Here is a 12,379-nt window from a genome sequence, read left to right on the forward strand (position 1 = left end):
TGTACAGTAATTATTCTGCGCGCTCTCTATGCCAAGAAACCTAACCTGTCATCCGGCTCAGCGCTCTCCGAAGCGGCAGATCATCAAAGTTCATCCATGCACGCTTTGCCGCCCAACGTTTTCATATCCTTTGCAACGCTCCAAGAGAGAACCTCACAATTCGTGTGTCGGTTCTTGACTTCTCCATTGATACGCTCGAAGTCGCGGTTATTCATTATCCGCAATGCGCGCTCTACCAATTCCACCTAGAAGATACGAATACCTTCAAAGCAGCTCGTAGCATTTTGTTCGAAGTTTCATCAGCGTCAGCTTTCGTACAGGCCAACGTATCCACTAACAGGGTGATTGACGCCGACTGCGATCTCCCATGTTGGTGTATAATGTGGCGATTCTGTGTAAGTGCTCAACTTACGGTAGGAGCAGTGTGCTATGCAGTGCAGCTAGATATAAGGCCCTAATCCTTAAAGCAGGGCAGGATTTCATCCGACCCACATTTTGCATCAAGATGGGAGGTTGAAAATTGGTTGAACATCATTTGCAGTAACAAAATACGACAGCAACAGATACAAACAACGGATCAATGACCACCGACAGCAAAGACGAGACTTCACCAGAGCTCGCACCCGACCGGATGCAACCCTATGTATCTGAAGACTTTTCCTTTCCCCTAGTAGTTTCACTTGTGCTCGGAATACGAGATGGCATCTTGAGGACCATCGCACTCGTATGGAGAAAGAGCCGTTGACGACAAGGCCTGCCAAGGCACCACCCTGTGATCGTCCAGCAACGCGGGTCTAGCGTGTGAGATATTGTGTCTAGTATGAGAGGTGCACAAACGTTATACATCACGGTTGTAGGTGGGCCCGAATTAAAGTAGTGAGTCGAAAGGGGGATCTAGTCTTGATGGATGAAATATGAGGGTGGCGGGAACGAAGCACCGCCCGGAACCCGAACTACTTGACGAGATGGGTTGGAGCCTTTATGAGCACCGCGAACAACAGAAATGTTCGCCTGCACAGAATTCACCACCAGAGAGAAAGGAAGCCTGCGACAGATTAGCGCTGACCATGAATCGGTGAACGAGAACCAACGGCTGAGAATAGAAAGGTCTTGGACGGTTTCGAGACCAAGAGGGCCAGGTGTGGCAAGGAAACAGGAGATATGAGACTAGTGGAATGGTGTCGGGCTGCGAGGATAGAGACCGTTAATATTCGGAGGGTAGAGTTTGATGGGAAGAGATAAAACACGGAACTAGGGTTGGTAGCTCTCTCGAAAGCTGCCGGGACCCAAAAGGATATGGTTATTCACCAGCGGTCTCGGAGAGAAAAGGCAAAATACGTACGTCTGAAGCAGTTCAGTAGCGGGCTCAGAAGGGATGATACCACCAACAGATACCCCGATAGTTGACGAACCAGCTGCATTGTGGAAGTCGTCGCATTATCGGGACCGGAAGGAAAGCTGGAATTGAACTGTACTGAGGAAGGCAGCGAGCCCGATGGCTGGTCTTCACGAGTAGGGAGAGTAGCGGCAGTGGCTTCGAGCGATACAAGACGAGCCGAAAGATCATGATGCGTTTGTTATGAAGGCGCGCCGCTTCTACGTGCGAGATTTACACAACGGTCCGCTGCGCTGGAGGGACGTTGTGCATTCTGATTGGAGTGGTGTTCTTCGTCAAGAGAAGGGAGGTCGGCTGTGACCGAGGATGCAGGCAAAGTTCATTGTGGGACAACATTGACAGATGGAGTCGAGACCCACATGAGATTGACAGTCAGCAGTGTCCATAGCATGAGTAAGAGGCCAAATTACGCGATCAAAGTTAGTGAAACTAGGTATGCCACCTCAGCTTCGCTGAAGACGGACTTACCACATCGATATTCGCGTCTGCATTCCTTTTTTTGCATGCGAGGCAGGCACGGATACTGTAGATCTCGCTCTATTAGATGGAGGGCTGGCCTCGCGGGATGGTTTGGGTCTCTTTGGAGTAGCGCGTACTCTAAGCAAGTATTCCGAGGGCACGACGTCGATCAGGGCACTTACAAAAGTATATCTTTCAGAATTGTCACTCACCTTCCTTCAGAGCTATCAGACTTCGAGCGACAGGTGTTTAAAATCATCAAGACCAGCGATTCAAGCATAAAATCAAGCCACCGAGTCTAGATCTCGACAGAGTACTTGTAAGCCTACTATTTGTGTGGCCGTGTCAACCAGACTGCATAAGCCGCATAACTTGCGAGGACTACATACCACGCCGTTGCGGTCGTTCAAGCGAGATGTTCCAAAACCTTGCGCCGTCACCCCATGGGCAAGGAAGAGTGGATTAGATGGCCTAAGATGCAACTTCGAGAGCTCGTTCGTGGAGCGTTCGGCCCCGCTGCTAGTGCTTGCCCATCAAAGACAAAAGAACGGGTCATGGTTTGGTTACGGAGATCCGTCGGAGACGTCGTTGTACACTACTGTCTCTTACGCTAGTTCGAAAAGTGATGGGTCAAGCTGTCGAAGAGAAGAGCGGCGACTGAGAGCCTCGTGATGCCGGGAATGGCGTAACTACCAGTATGTAGTCCAATATTCGAGGTGGTCTGATGCCATGACGGTAGAACTTAGCAGATGCTGTTGAACTTGACAGATAGCCCAGCATCAACACGAGAGGTAACGCAACATCGGGATAAGCCTGAGTGGTAAAATCGCCTAAGCTTGTCTGGGAGGGGAGGGAGAACGAGATGAACATACTATGTAGTCTCTTTCAGTTCAAGTTTGGTTCAAGTTCAACATTGTGCAGCCCTGTGTAGCCGCATTGTCGGCGCGGGACTTGCCGAATTACATAAGATGTACTGCGCAAACCAGTGTCGAGCAGAATCAGAGCGGAGTGGTCAAACTTGAAGCTTGAAGCTTGAATGGTGACCACTGTAATCGCCGTACAACCATGGAGCGTACTACTCGCACACCTTTCGTTTCGTATGCCTTGCTTCAACAAGGGATAGCCACTGCTGCTTGCAGGAGCCTGCTGACGCTTAGTCACACTGAACGTCTCTGCCACATCAACAGACATCAACAGTCCGACTGAGCCTCCTCCAACTAAGTAATCTCTTCCACTTGTCCTTTCTGATTCACTGTTCTGCTACTTGTCACCACAGATTATCACTGATACCATTCTTATATGTCTTTTCAAGGCTGAAGACAATACTTTCACTCAACACGAACGTGACCGGGCTTTCTGCGCTAGAATGCACAAATGCAGCCTCAATTGAAAACAGGATAAGAGGCTTATTTTCAGCGCTGAACACACCGTGCTCTCTTCCACATATAGCAAACTCGCCGTTGGACATTCCTTGAGGCGATTGACGGGCTTGCGGGGCCACTGTGGGGTCAATTCCGTTTTGGGACGTATCCTTCCTCACACTGGCATCATGCTGCATTGATACATGTCACCTGGAACCCAATCCTTTGCAGGCCCTTGCCATCCGGTGAATGCAGGTTGTTCTTGGCCACGGTGATCATTCTCCGTCCATCGCGACTAAACTCTATTGATGCTCGTATGGTGCCAGCATCAAGGTCCAACCATCACCATACGATGATGCAACGTGATGTTAATACCTATAGTGCGACGGTGAACATCCTCATGGGTGCAGCTCCGGGCTTGTTCTTTCTGCTTCGATTGTTTGCTCTCTACCCCTCATGCGCTCACTGGGTCTTGGGCAACGTTCGTCTCTGAGTCGAACTTCCAACTACGATGGACTCATAAACGCAGATATATGGTTTCAGCTGGGCGTTCACGGCCGTACTCTACGTGGATGAAGAAAAGGACGCGGATCTTGGCAAAATGCCCTTTCGCGGGTTTAGTGAGTTAATTTATCAGGCCTCGTGAACCCTGCCTGGCGACGAAACTCGAGACCGTGGTCGTCCACGTCCGGTGACGGAGATGAGCCTCGAACTCGCATGGGCATGCGTGCCAAAGAGGTATATATACAGAGAACTATCGGTCTACATTCTTCGTCTCTCGTCGAGTCACAGTTTTGCCCCAGCTCCAACTCTCCCTCACGAAAATCACTCTTCCTTTCACGCCCTCTCGTCCATCCACTATGTTCTCCACCAAGGCCTTCATCACCTTCCTCACTGCTTCGGCCACCTTCGCCTCGGCAGCATCCCTCTCCGCTCTCAAGCGCGATGCTGACAACGGCTCCTGCGCTCAACTTGAGCGCATCTGTGTCGGTGAAGTCTCGACCCAGACTTTGGACCTTTGGGCACACAACGCTTGTCTCTTCGGCGCGAGCTGTTTCGGAGGTCAGGTGCCCGTGGATGGGTTCGTCGCGAGCGCTTGGAGTAGCGACGGTGGAAATGGGACGGCGCCGGCGAGCCTGAACCTTACGAGGGTTACTACCGATGCGTTTAACTCGATCTCGACCGACGGACAATCAGTGACCCAGCAGAACTTCATCGACGGATACTACAGGTATGCGAGACTCCTGTCGACTCTCAGTCTCGTCTACAATTTGGGGAATTGTTAATCAATGGCATTTTCTATTGCCTTATAGCGCTCTTGACGCTACTGGAGGTCCTTACCCTACTGACGCTTCCATTGTCATCGATGACTTTGACCGCCTCGCCTCCTGGTACGCTTTTCTCCCCCTTTGGTTTCTGACGTTCATACTGAACGCGTCATTCCATACAGGACTGGCTTCTGTCCCGGAACTGGACAGGGTATCCCCTACCAGAACTTTGCCGACTACTACCAGTACAGTTCCTCGGTGGACTCGACCGCGTGCTAAGCGGTGGTGCGCTCAAAGCAGTTAGCTGCTGCGGTCAACGGACTTCGTCGATTACTATACCATACCCACCTTCTCTTGGATGCTCCTCGTTCTTTTGATCGTTGGGACCTACGGACATTATGACTCGACGGACCCTTACTTTGCTCTACGACTCTTCGACTCTGATTGTGTGTGGACTTTGAAGCAGTATTACTCGCGCTTCATGTCGTCATTCCCTTTCGTGATTGGTACGGTACCTGCAGATAATACACTGTCCTTTGTCTAAATACCTTGATGAACGTACGGTCTCGTATCACGCTACAAGACCTCCAAGAGTAGGAGATTAGTGTGGCGTGTACGTCACGCTACCCTAACGCCACACCAAAAGAAGCAGAACCTCGTTCTCTATCAGTAAGTATTATTTGCAGCCCTTCTTCCACGTACGGGTTGATCGCATCTAGCCCAAGAGAGAACACACCCAAGCATTCATTACGATCAGCATGATCCACTCCCTTCCTCATTCCCTAGTTCTCTTCGCCGCCTTCAACCTCTCCAGAGCCTCATGGCTCACGTCCCACTGTTCCACACAGATGGATTGATGCGAAGACGTCGAAACTGAGCAAGGTTACAAGTCTAAGTAGAGGGACAAAGGAACGCACCTCAGGGCTATTGACCCGCGCCACAAATTCCTGCAACATCGATCCTGCATCGCGTCCCTCACACGAGTCGCTCTCGCTATGCGTATGTTCTCCTGAGTGGGACAGAGGACCAAAATTTTGATTTCTGCGCCTTAGCTGCGTTCCAGGAGATGTCACGTCCTAGACAAAGTACACAAATCGATCGCAATCGGTGTCAGCTCAAAATCAGAAGACGCAGAGGAAATGACTGCTCACGCAGTTATTCTCAGACCTTGCGGCCCTCATATCGCAAACACTATTCGTCACGCAACTCCCCGTACAAGAACCCACACTCCCGCCTCTGCTCTTCCTGGTGTTCCATTCCTGGAATGCGGTTCCGTTCGAGGCGAAGACTTCAGTAAGAACATGCCAGAAGGATGCGTTGAGAGGGTCGGCCGGTGACAGTGTGGTATTGGTGAATGCGGAGACGAGTGGGCCGTAGGAGTCACGGGCGGAATAGTAGAGTTCCCAGGTCGCTGTTGAGAGGCAGCTCGAGATAAGTGAGGGATAGAATCGAAGAGAGAAGAGGAGAGTAATACTAACGGCCAGAAGTTTGGAAAGTCGGGTCGGTGATGTTGGCTATTGTCTAATTCATGAGTAACTTTCTCGGGCTAAGACCCGAAATGGCGTACCCATAAACACCTTCGCATCCAATACCTCATACGTATCCGGGTCGATATCGTACAGTTTGAACGCCGGATTACCACCTGCATACACATCACATATTGCCCGTCAGATTGCTGAGCGCTGAGAAGATGGATAGACGGACTCACTCTGTGGGGTAAGTGCAGGTCCGACGAAGATGACACTGTCCGCTGTCTTAGCAGTCTGATTATTGTAGTCAGAGTACGCGATTTGGAATTCGTCCTGCATAGATGCGGCGTGGGTCTATAAGCACTCGGGACAACCACGGTGAACGGCATCGAGTAAGAAGAACTCACCACATGGCTATGCCCCGCAAATTGGGCCGAAATAGTGTTCTTATACCTCTGGATGATTTGGTCGTAATAATTTGACTATTCAGAGTATCCCGTCAGTGAAAGATCCCTGGCCCATCAGAAAAAGACACCCTACCTGATCATGCGGAAAATCAGCCTTCCCAGATGGTATGTGTCCTATGATCCACGCTCGCTGGCCTTCCTCCTCAGCTTCCTGGAGTTGATAAACCAGGAACGCGAAGAGTCCATTCGGGTCCGGTCTGTGTGTCCAGATGCGAGTTAACTACGATGCCATTGGGTCGGATGCAGAATAGAGTCGGACGTACATTTGTTCGTCGGTATCGTAGAGCCAGTAACTGGTTCGATGTACAGTCAGATCATGCACAAGCAGAGTTGGATGGAAAACAAGGGCGGACTTCTGGATATACCAGTATTGCGTATTCATTGAGATGATTCTACGTCAATCAACAGGTTCAGTCATTCACGGTGCTCTTCATAGACAAGATATCCGTAGGACTCCTCACCGAAGATTGGTCCCCGGATGGACAACAGAATATGAACCAGAATCATGTTCTACTTGGTTCGCTGCCACTTGGCCAATGAGTCCCTACATACAAAGACCAAGAGTCTTGTTAACTTCCGGTCACGATACGGAGGACACGGTTGAAGCTGAAATAGAAACGGATGCACTAACCTCCCACCCCGCACTTTGCGTATCGAAGACAAACTGGGCGCTGGTGATGTTAGGATTAGTGGCAGAAATTTTACGTGGGAAGCTATTGACGGGGGCAGAATCACTGGTCACCGGTAGAAGAAGTCAGAAAGTCGTCGTGTCATAGGATAACATACACAAAGCGCACTGGTTTCCTGCAGGTCAGACCCATGAGCACGAGGGCAAAGTGTGCAAGGTGAAGCGTACCTAGCGCCGGGTAGATAGGCATATCTAACAACTTCGTCATCTCTTCATTCCAATCTACTAGGTCACTCATCACCTCGCTAGTGCCACGAAAACAACGTCCTTCAACCTTCTGACCCAGCTCGCTGAACACGGATCGAGCTTACCTCCGGTCAACACTCCACGTCGCCCTCTCCACCACATCCCCAGTAAAAATCGAAAATTTAGCATCTATACCAATCACATTCATGGCTCCCAACAAGCTCCGAGAGAGCGAGACGGGACTGTCGCAGTTCGTATTTCCAAACGGGCCCGCTGGGTCGCTAACCGCCACGGGGACGGACATATTAGAGACTGGATCGCGGCAGCAAATGGACTCGGAGCAGTTTCCATCAGCGCCAACCTAGACGTAGTAGAATTAGACTTCAGTATATGCAATGTATTATTACGGAGAGAGGGAGGAGGGTATGGGAGAGTATTGCGCTGAGTTTGGCCAGGGAAAGGATGTGGCGTAAATGACGTAATGGAGATGGGAGTGGCGTCAAATAGGGGCTTAGGCTGGAAAGAGCGTGAGGGTGGTGAACTTACGGTGTAAAATCTATCTATGTGGACATCTGAGATATGCAATACCTGAAAAGGTGGTCTTCCTCTCGAGATGAACTTCGTCCCCGAGGGTGCAGGCTTGGGAAAAGAGACGTGGAACGGCGTGACCGGTGGTTGCTGTATTTGAGTAGAACACAAGCGTCATCACATGCGTTGAGCGAGGGAGAAGATGGATGCAAGGTTAGCGATGCTGACCTGGCAGAGCCCAAAGACCGCATTGCAAAATTTGACCGCGGTCGTCCCATTGGGCGAAAACCCACGCAGACCATGAGAAAGGATCAATCCTGTCCTGCTGAATGTCCCCGAACAAACTTCAACGTCTGCAAGCTATGTCGAGACCCGAACATTAAAGCCGTGGTGTCCGTAGAGGATAACATGCCAGGCAACCGATTAGAATCATCAGGTATCAAGACCGTTCAGGCTCAGTGGCTCTCACCTGGAGCGCCTCACAAACTTCCGTCATCGTCACGGTGAAATTTGCATCTCCCTGATTGGCCAACGTCTGGAGCGGTGGCAAGAGCACCGATTGACAAGACGAGCAGTCCGTGGCTCCCTCGAACCCTGTGATTATGTCTGTGAACAGGTCAGCGCGACATGTATCCAAGACAATGACGATGGATAGTAGAAGAAGAGAAAAGAACTTGGAGGAACTGGGGCCCATCACGCGCAAGGGCGAGGTTGCAGGGTGTGAAAGACATTTGGTCTGTCAACCGCCTTTTATTGAACTCAAGCCGTAAGGTGACATGATAGATTGAACTGCGCGTGGGCGTGCTGATAGATATTTTGGTTATTGCACCCTCCGAGCCCCTTTCATGTCCTAGTTTTCCTTGGTCGGCACGACTCCTACGCAGGAATGCAGGGACAGATCAAGGTCCTACTAGCGTCGCCAAGAAGTTGGACATCTGTCAGATGGCTCTTCCAAACAAGGACAAGAACAGCACTTCGAAGGCAGACAATGGAGCCATTGCAAAGGTATGTATCAGAGATCAAAGCATGATATACAAAGAAATAGGGTTCGAGTAGACCATGGACGTAGCGTAGTAGAATGCGTGAAGATCATCAGTTGAATCAAGACAGAGAGAAGATTCGTCACTAGTTTCGTCGAAAGTACAAGGTCAGCATCTCATCCTACTCAATCCACGAAAGCTCCAAGCAAGACCAGAACTGTACACTCACATTACTCTCCTGCCCTTCCTTTACCCTTCTTCGGCCTACCCGGCATAACCTCATACGCATTCCTTTCGTCACTCGATGAATTCTCCAGTTGATGGACCACACCTCCACCTCCTTCTCTCGCACGCTGACCTGTGCCTCCACCACTTGCACCACCGTCTTCTCGATGTGGATGATGGTGATGATGTCCGCGATGTGACTGAGAGGGGCGAGCGCGTCCAGAGTCCGAATCCGAGTCTGATTCGGAATCTGACGAGTCTTCATCCGAAGATTCGTCGAATTTCTTGGGTTTGTGGTAAATGCAACAAACTATATAAACAAAGATGCGTCAATTCTAAGATCCTTGACAGTAAGAGCTGATAGAGAACGCACTTTTGGTCTTCTTCTTACCCATCCCCTCATTATCCACCGTATCTTCAACCCACGCAACCCTCGGCCTCGTCCCGGCCGCCCCTCTCAACCTCAACCTCCCCGCAGTAGTTCCGTCCCCACTTCCATGATCGCCCGCATCGTCGCCTGTTCCAGCACCTTCTGGGCGGGGCTGAGAGTCAGTTACGAGCATTGTACGAGATCCGTCGCCTGGGGCTGAAGTGGATGGACCGCCTCGAGTCGCTGGGTAGGCCATCGTGTGCGACAGGGGGCTCGTGTAGGAGATCAAGGATGGATCCCCTCTTGCTTATTGTTCAGTTAGAGGACGACGACAGGGTTATTCTTCAGCAAGCAGATGTTATGGTGGAAGCGAGGCTGGATGAGCTAGTGGGCGTTCGAGGGAAATATATATATCGCTTTCCGGTCGACGTTCTGGGTGAGGCTCGGCTGGTGGCTGACTAAATTTGTGTGGCACCAAGTGTGGCGTGTCTGGGTATGCCTTTAGCTCTCAAACACCGGGCCAAAGCCTAAGAATACAGTGACGACTTCCCGGTCATTTGAGAAGAGAAGTAAAAACTATGATACAATGCTACGCAATACAGTTACACGGCCCTCAAGGCTCATACATATAGATTCATTGGCTCTCGTGTACGGACTCAACGTCTCGAGCCTCCTTGGCATGTAGAGCACAATCTCACGAACTACTTCGTACCGTCTATACATCGGGATTCATCACAGATGAACTGATATGGTACTCCCTTGGCGTAATCCACAGAGAAATTTCACGAACCGCCTGAAATCAGCGAATCTTTAGTTGTGGCCCATCAATGTCGCGATGATGATACGTACCGGAAAGCCTCGGAGGGCTACCCACTCTTGATTTTAGTTTCGGAATCGTTGGCGTAGCATCAGCCGGGTGACTCGAGGTCTCAGTCGACGACGGACGGAGCGAACTAGACGCAGGCTTCCTCGTCGTAGACGGAGAGGCCGAAGAAGAAGGAATAGGAGGAGCGTTTGCCACAATCGCGTTTTTGATGGCCTTGTCGAACCGATGGTTTGCTACCCACGACATCCATAAGTACATGGATAGCACTCCGAATAAGCCAGACACAAGACGAGAAGTGAGGATATTGAACGAACCATAAGCCTCCGAAGCATCCCAAAGCATCACACCACCCATCGACGAATACTTGTTCTGCGCATCGGTGGCGTACTTCGCAAGGGTGGTGTTATCGACGTAACCTGTCCCTGCAGCGTCGGAGCTAGCGGGTGCGCCGATGTATACTTTGACGTCTTTGTTGAAGGATTTGGTCTTTGCCCAGGTGTCCCTATAATATGTACAAGACATTAGCGGCAGAGTTCAGGTTGAATTAACTCGTAGACTGACCACGTATCGAAGTTGTATTCCTGTACAAGCAGATACGTTAGTTCATGACTTCCTAGGCGATGATGTCATGCTCTTACACTAGGCTGGTCAAGACCGCAGTAATTATTGTCTGTGATAAAACAAAAAAAATACGATGGTCAGCGCCAACGAGCGTCAAGTGGGGAGTTCAACGTACAGAATTGGACATAAACAGCATCGAAGGACGCTTCGTTAAGGGCATCGCCAATATACGCGTCAGGATAGCTGTAAAAATGGATATCAGTGCCATCTGTAGCGTGGATTGAGTGGAGAACTGAGGTGAACTTACGGGCATTGAGGCGCCGCCGTGATATAGTACCTAAATGAGGCCCAGTCAGCTTTCCCCACAGGCAAGGCGAGTGCACAAAGCAACATACTGCTTCGAGTCGCCTTTTGCTTTTGCCCGAATTTCGTTCACGAACGCAGCATAATGTGCTGCGGTTCCACTCTCGATGTCTAGGTCAACCCTGCACCATATCGACCAGCCATCAGCGATCATATTTGGGCCATACGAAAAAGACCTATGATGCCAAAAAGATGAAGAGCGATCGACGTGCCCGTCTAGCACCGCATCTCCCAAAGGTCTAACGTCGCCATTCCCACCCAAAAAATCATCCCAGATCGTATCCGCAAATGTCGTTGCCTCAGCATCCGAGGAGAATCCGACCTTGCCAGTAGCGCCTCCGAGACTCAACTATGGGGAATCCATGGATTAACATACGTATTGCGACATCGGAAGAGAAGAGTATGGCGTACCGTGACGATCTTCCCGTTCTTTTGGCATGTTTCGATTTGGGATGCCAGAGCTGAACAATCCGCGAGGTCGGTACCTGTGAAGACTGGATCTCCTGAATTGCTGCACGCCTGTGTTGCATGAATATTTCTAATGAGCTGCATATCCACCTTCCGAGGAGTTCCTTGGATATGAAAGACGTACGTCGGCAAAGTCGATTACAGGTTGGCCGCCCTTGCCCTCAAAGATGTACCTGTGTGGCGAGATGTATGGGCTTAGCGCCGAGGCCCAGAGTGTTTGGGTGTCGAAGGAAGGGAGAGCAGGGTTATTTACGCACAGGAAAGCTAGGATCACGTTGTCTATCACATCGTCTTCGCAGTATGTCGACAGCGATGCTTGTGAACCAGAGGAGTCTTGTCCCCAATAGCTGTTATCCGCCGCAAAAAGTATCAGTCGAACGTTCATTTGGGTGTGAGCGTGCGAGTACGCACACTGCAAGCTACATTGTTCAGAGGCATCAGTCAATAAAATTAAAGATACGATGAGGTATACGATGCTCACATTGTCGTTCCTGGAAATATTATACGTCCCTGAGACAGACCGTACAAACCCCATAGCTAATGTGAAGAATAGCAGCGAAGAAATAATCGTTGAATGCATGAAGGATACCATATCGACGACAAGCGCGAGCAACACCAATGACAATATGCCAGGGAGCGTGGAGGATCGAAAGAACCCTAGCTTTTCACCAGCTCATACTTCCCACTTTATATGCATCCAGTTCACCATTCACTTCCATCCACTCACACTTCGAAGTCCACATCATCACCACGGTTTCTCAACC

The 12,379-nt window shown here is 50.4% G+C and overlaps 4 protein-coding genes across 4 annotated transcripts; 1 reads left to right on the forward strand and 3 right to left on the reverse strand.

Moving 5' to 3' along the window:
- Positions 1-4,076: 4,076 nt before the first annotated feature.
- On the forward strand, positions 4,077-4,763 carry STEHIDRAFT_108126 (uncharacterized protein; the record flags this gene model as incomplete). Its single annotated transcript, XM_007300227.1, has 3 exons — positions 4,077-4,447; positions 4,530-4,607; positions 4,667-4,763. The coding sequence occupies 3 exons, from the start codon at positions 4,077-4,079 to the stop codon at positions 4,761-4,763; spliced, it is 546 nt and encodes a 181-aa protein (XP_007300289.1).
- Positions 4,764-5,605: 842 nt separating this feature from the next.
- Positions 5,606-8,516, reverse strand: STEHIDRAFT_50036 (acid sphingomyelinase; the record flags this gene model as incomplete). Its single annotated transcript, XM_007299330.1, has 16 exons — positions 5,606-5,895; positions 5,963-5,998; positions 6,052-6,126; positions 6,193-6,286; positions 6,361-6,435; positions 6,494-6,617; positions 6,684-6,713; positions 6,774-6,812; positions 6,882-6,964; positions 7,052-7,154; positions 7,218-7,224; positions 7,277-7,353; positions 7,420-7,655; positions 7,841-7,972; positions 8,051-8,182; positions 8,292-8,516. The coding sequence occupies 16 exons, from the start codon at positions 8,514-8,516 to the stop codon at positions 5,606-5,608; spliced, it is 1,758 nt and encodes a 585-aa protein (XP_007299392.1).
- Positions 8,517-8,553: 37 nt separating this feature from the next.
- STEHIDRAFT_118634 (uncharacterized protein) lies at positions 8,554-9,769 on the reverse strand. The gene is made up of 3 exons (XM_007300228.1): positions 9,401-9,769; positions 9,032-9,337; positions 8,554-8,947 (listed from the first exon to the last, which is right to left on the reverse strand). Exons 1-2 carry the CDS (start codon positions 9,651-9,653, stop codon positions 9,033-9,035), a joined length of 558 nt encoding a protein of 185 aa, XP_007300290.1. The 5' UTR covers positions 9,654-9,769; the 3' UTR covers positions 8,554-8,947; position 9,032.
- A 169-nt stretch (positions 9,770-9,938) lies between these two features.
- STEHIDRAFT_91769 (glycoside hydrolase) lies at positions 9,939-12,263 on the reverse strand. Its single transcript, XM_007300229.1, has 13 exons — positions 12,097-12,263; positions 12,027-12,034; positions 11,873-11,962; positions 11,740-11,788; positions 11,559-11,666; positions 11,180-11,496; positions 11,092-11,121; positions 10,960-11,027; positions 10,862-10,893; positions 10,785-10,804; positions 10,538-10,725; positions 10,247-10,456; positions 9,939-10,190 (listed from the first exon to the last, which is right to left on the reverse strand). The coding sequence occupies exons 1-13, from the start codon at positions 12,205-12,207 to the stop codon at positions 10,180-10,182; spliced, it is 1,242 nt and encodes a 413-aa protein (XP_007300291.1). The 5' UTR covers positions 12,208-12,263; the 3' UTR covers positions 9,939-10,179.
- Positions 12,264-12,379: the final 116 nt, after the last annotated feature.

This window comes from Stereum hirsutum (assembly GCF_000264905.1).
Source record: "Stereum hirsutum FP-91666 SS1 unplaced genomic scaffold STEHIscaffold_2, whole genome shotgun sequence".
Classification (NCBI taxonomy): domain Eukaryota; kingdom Fungi; phylum Basidiomycota; class Agaricomycetes; order Russulales; family Stereaceae; genus Stereum; species Stereum hirsutum.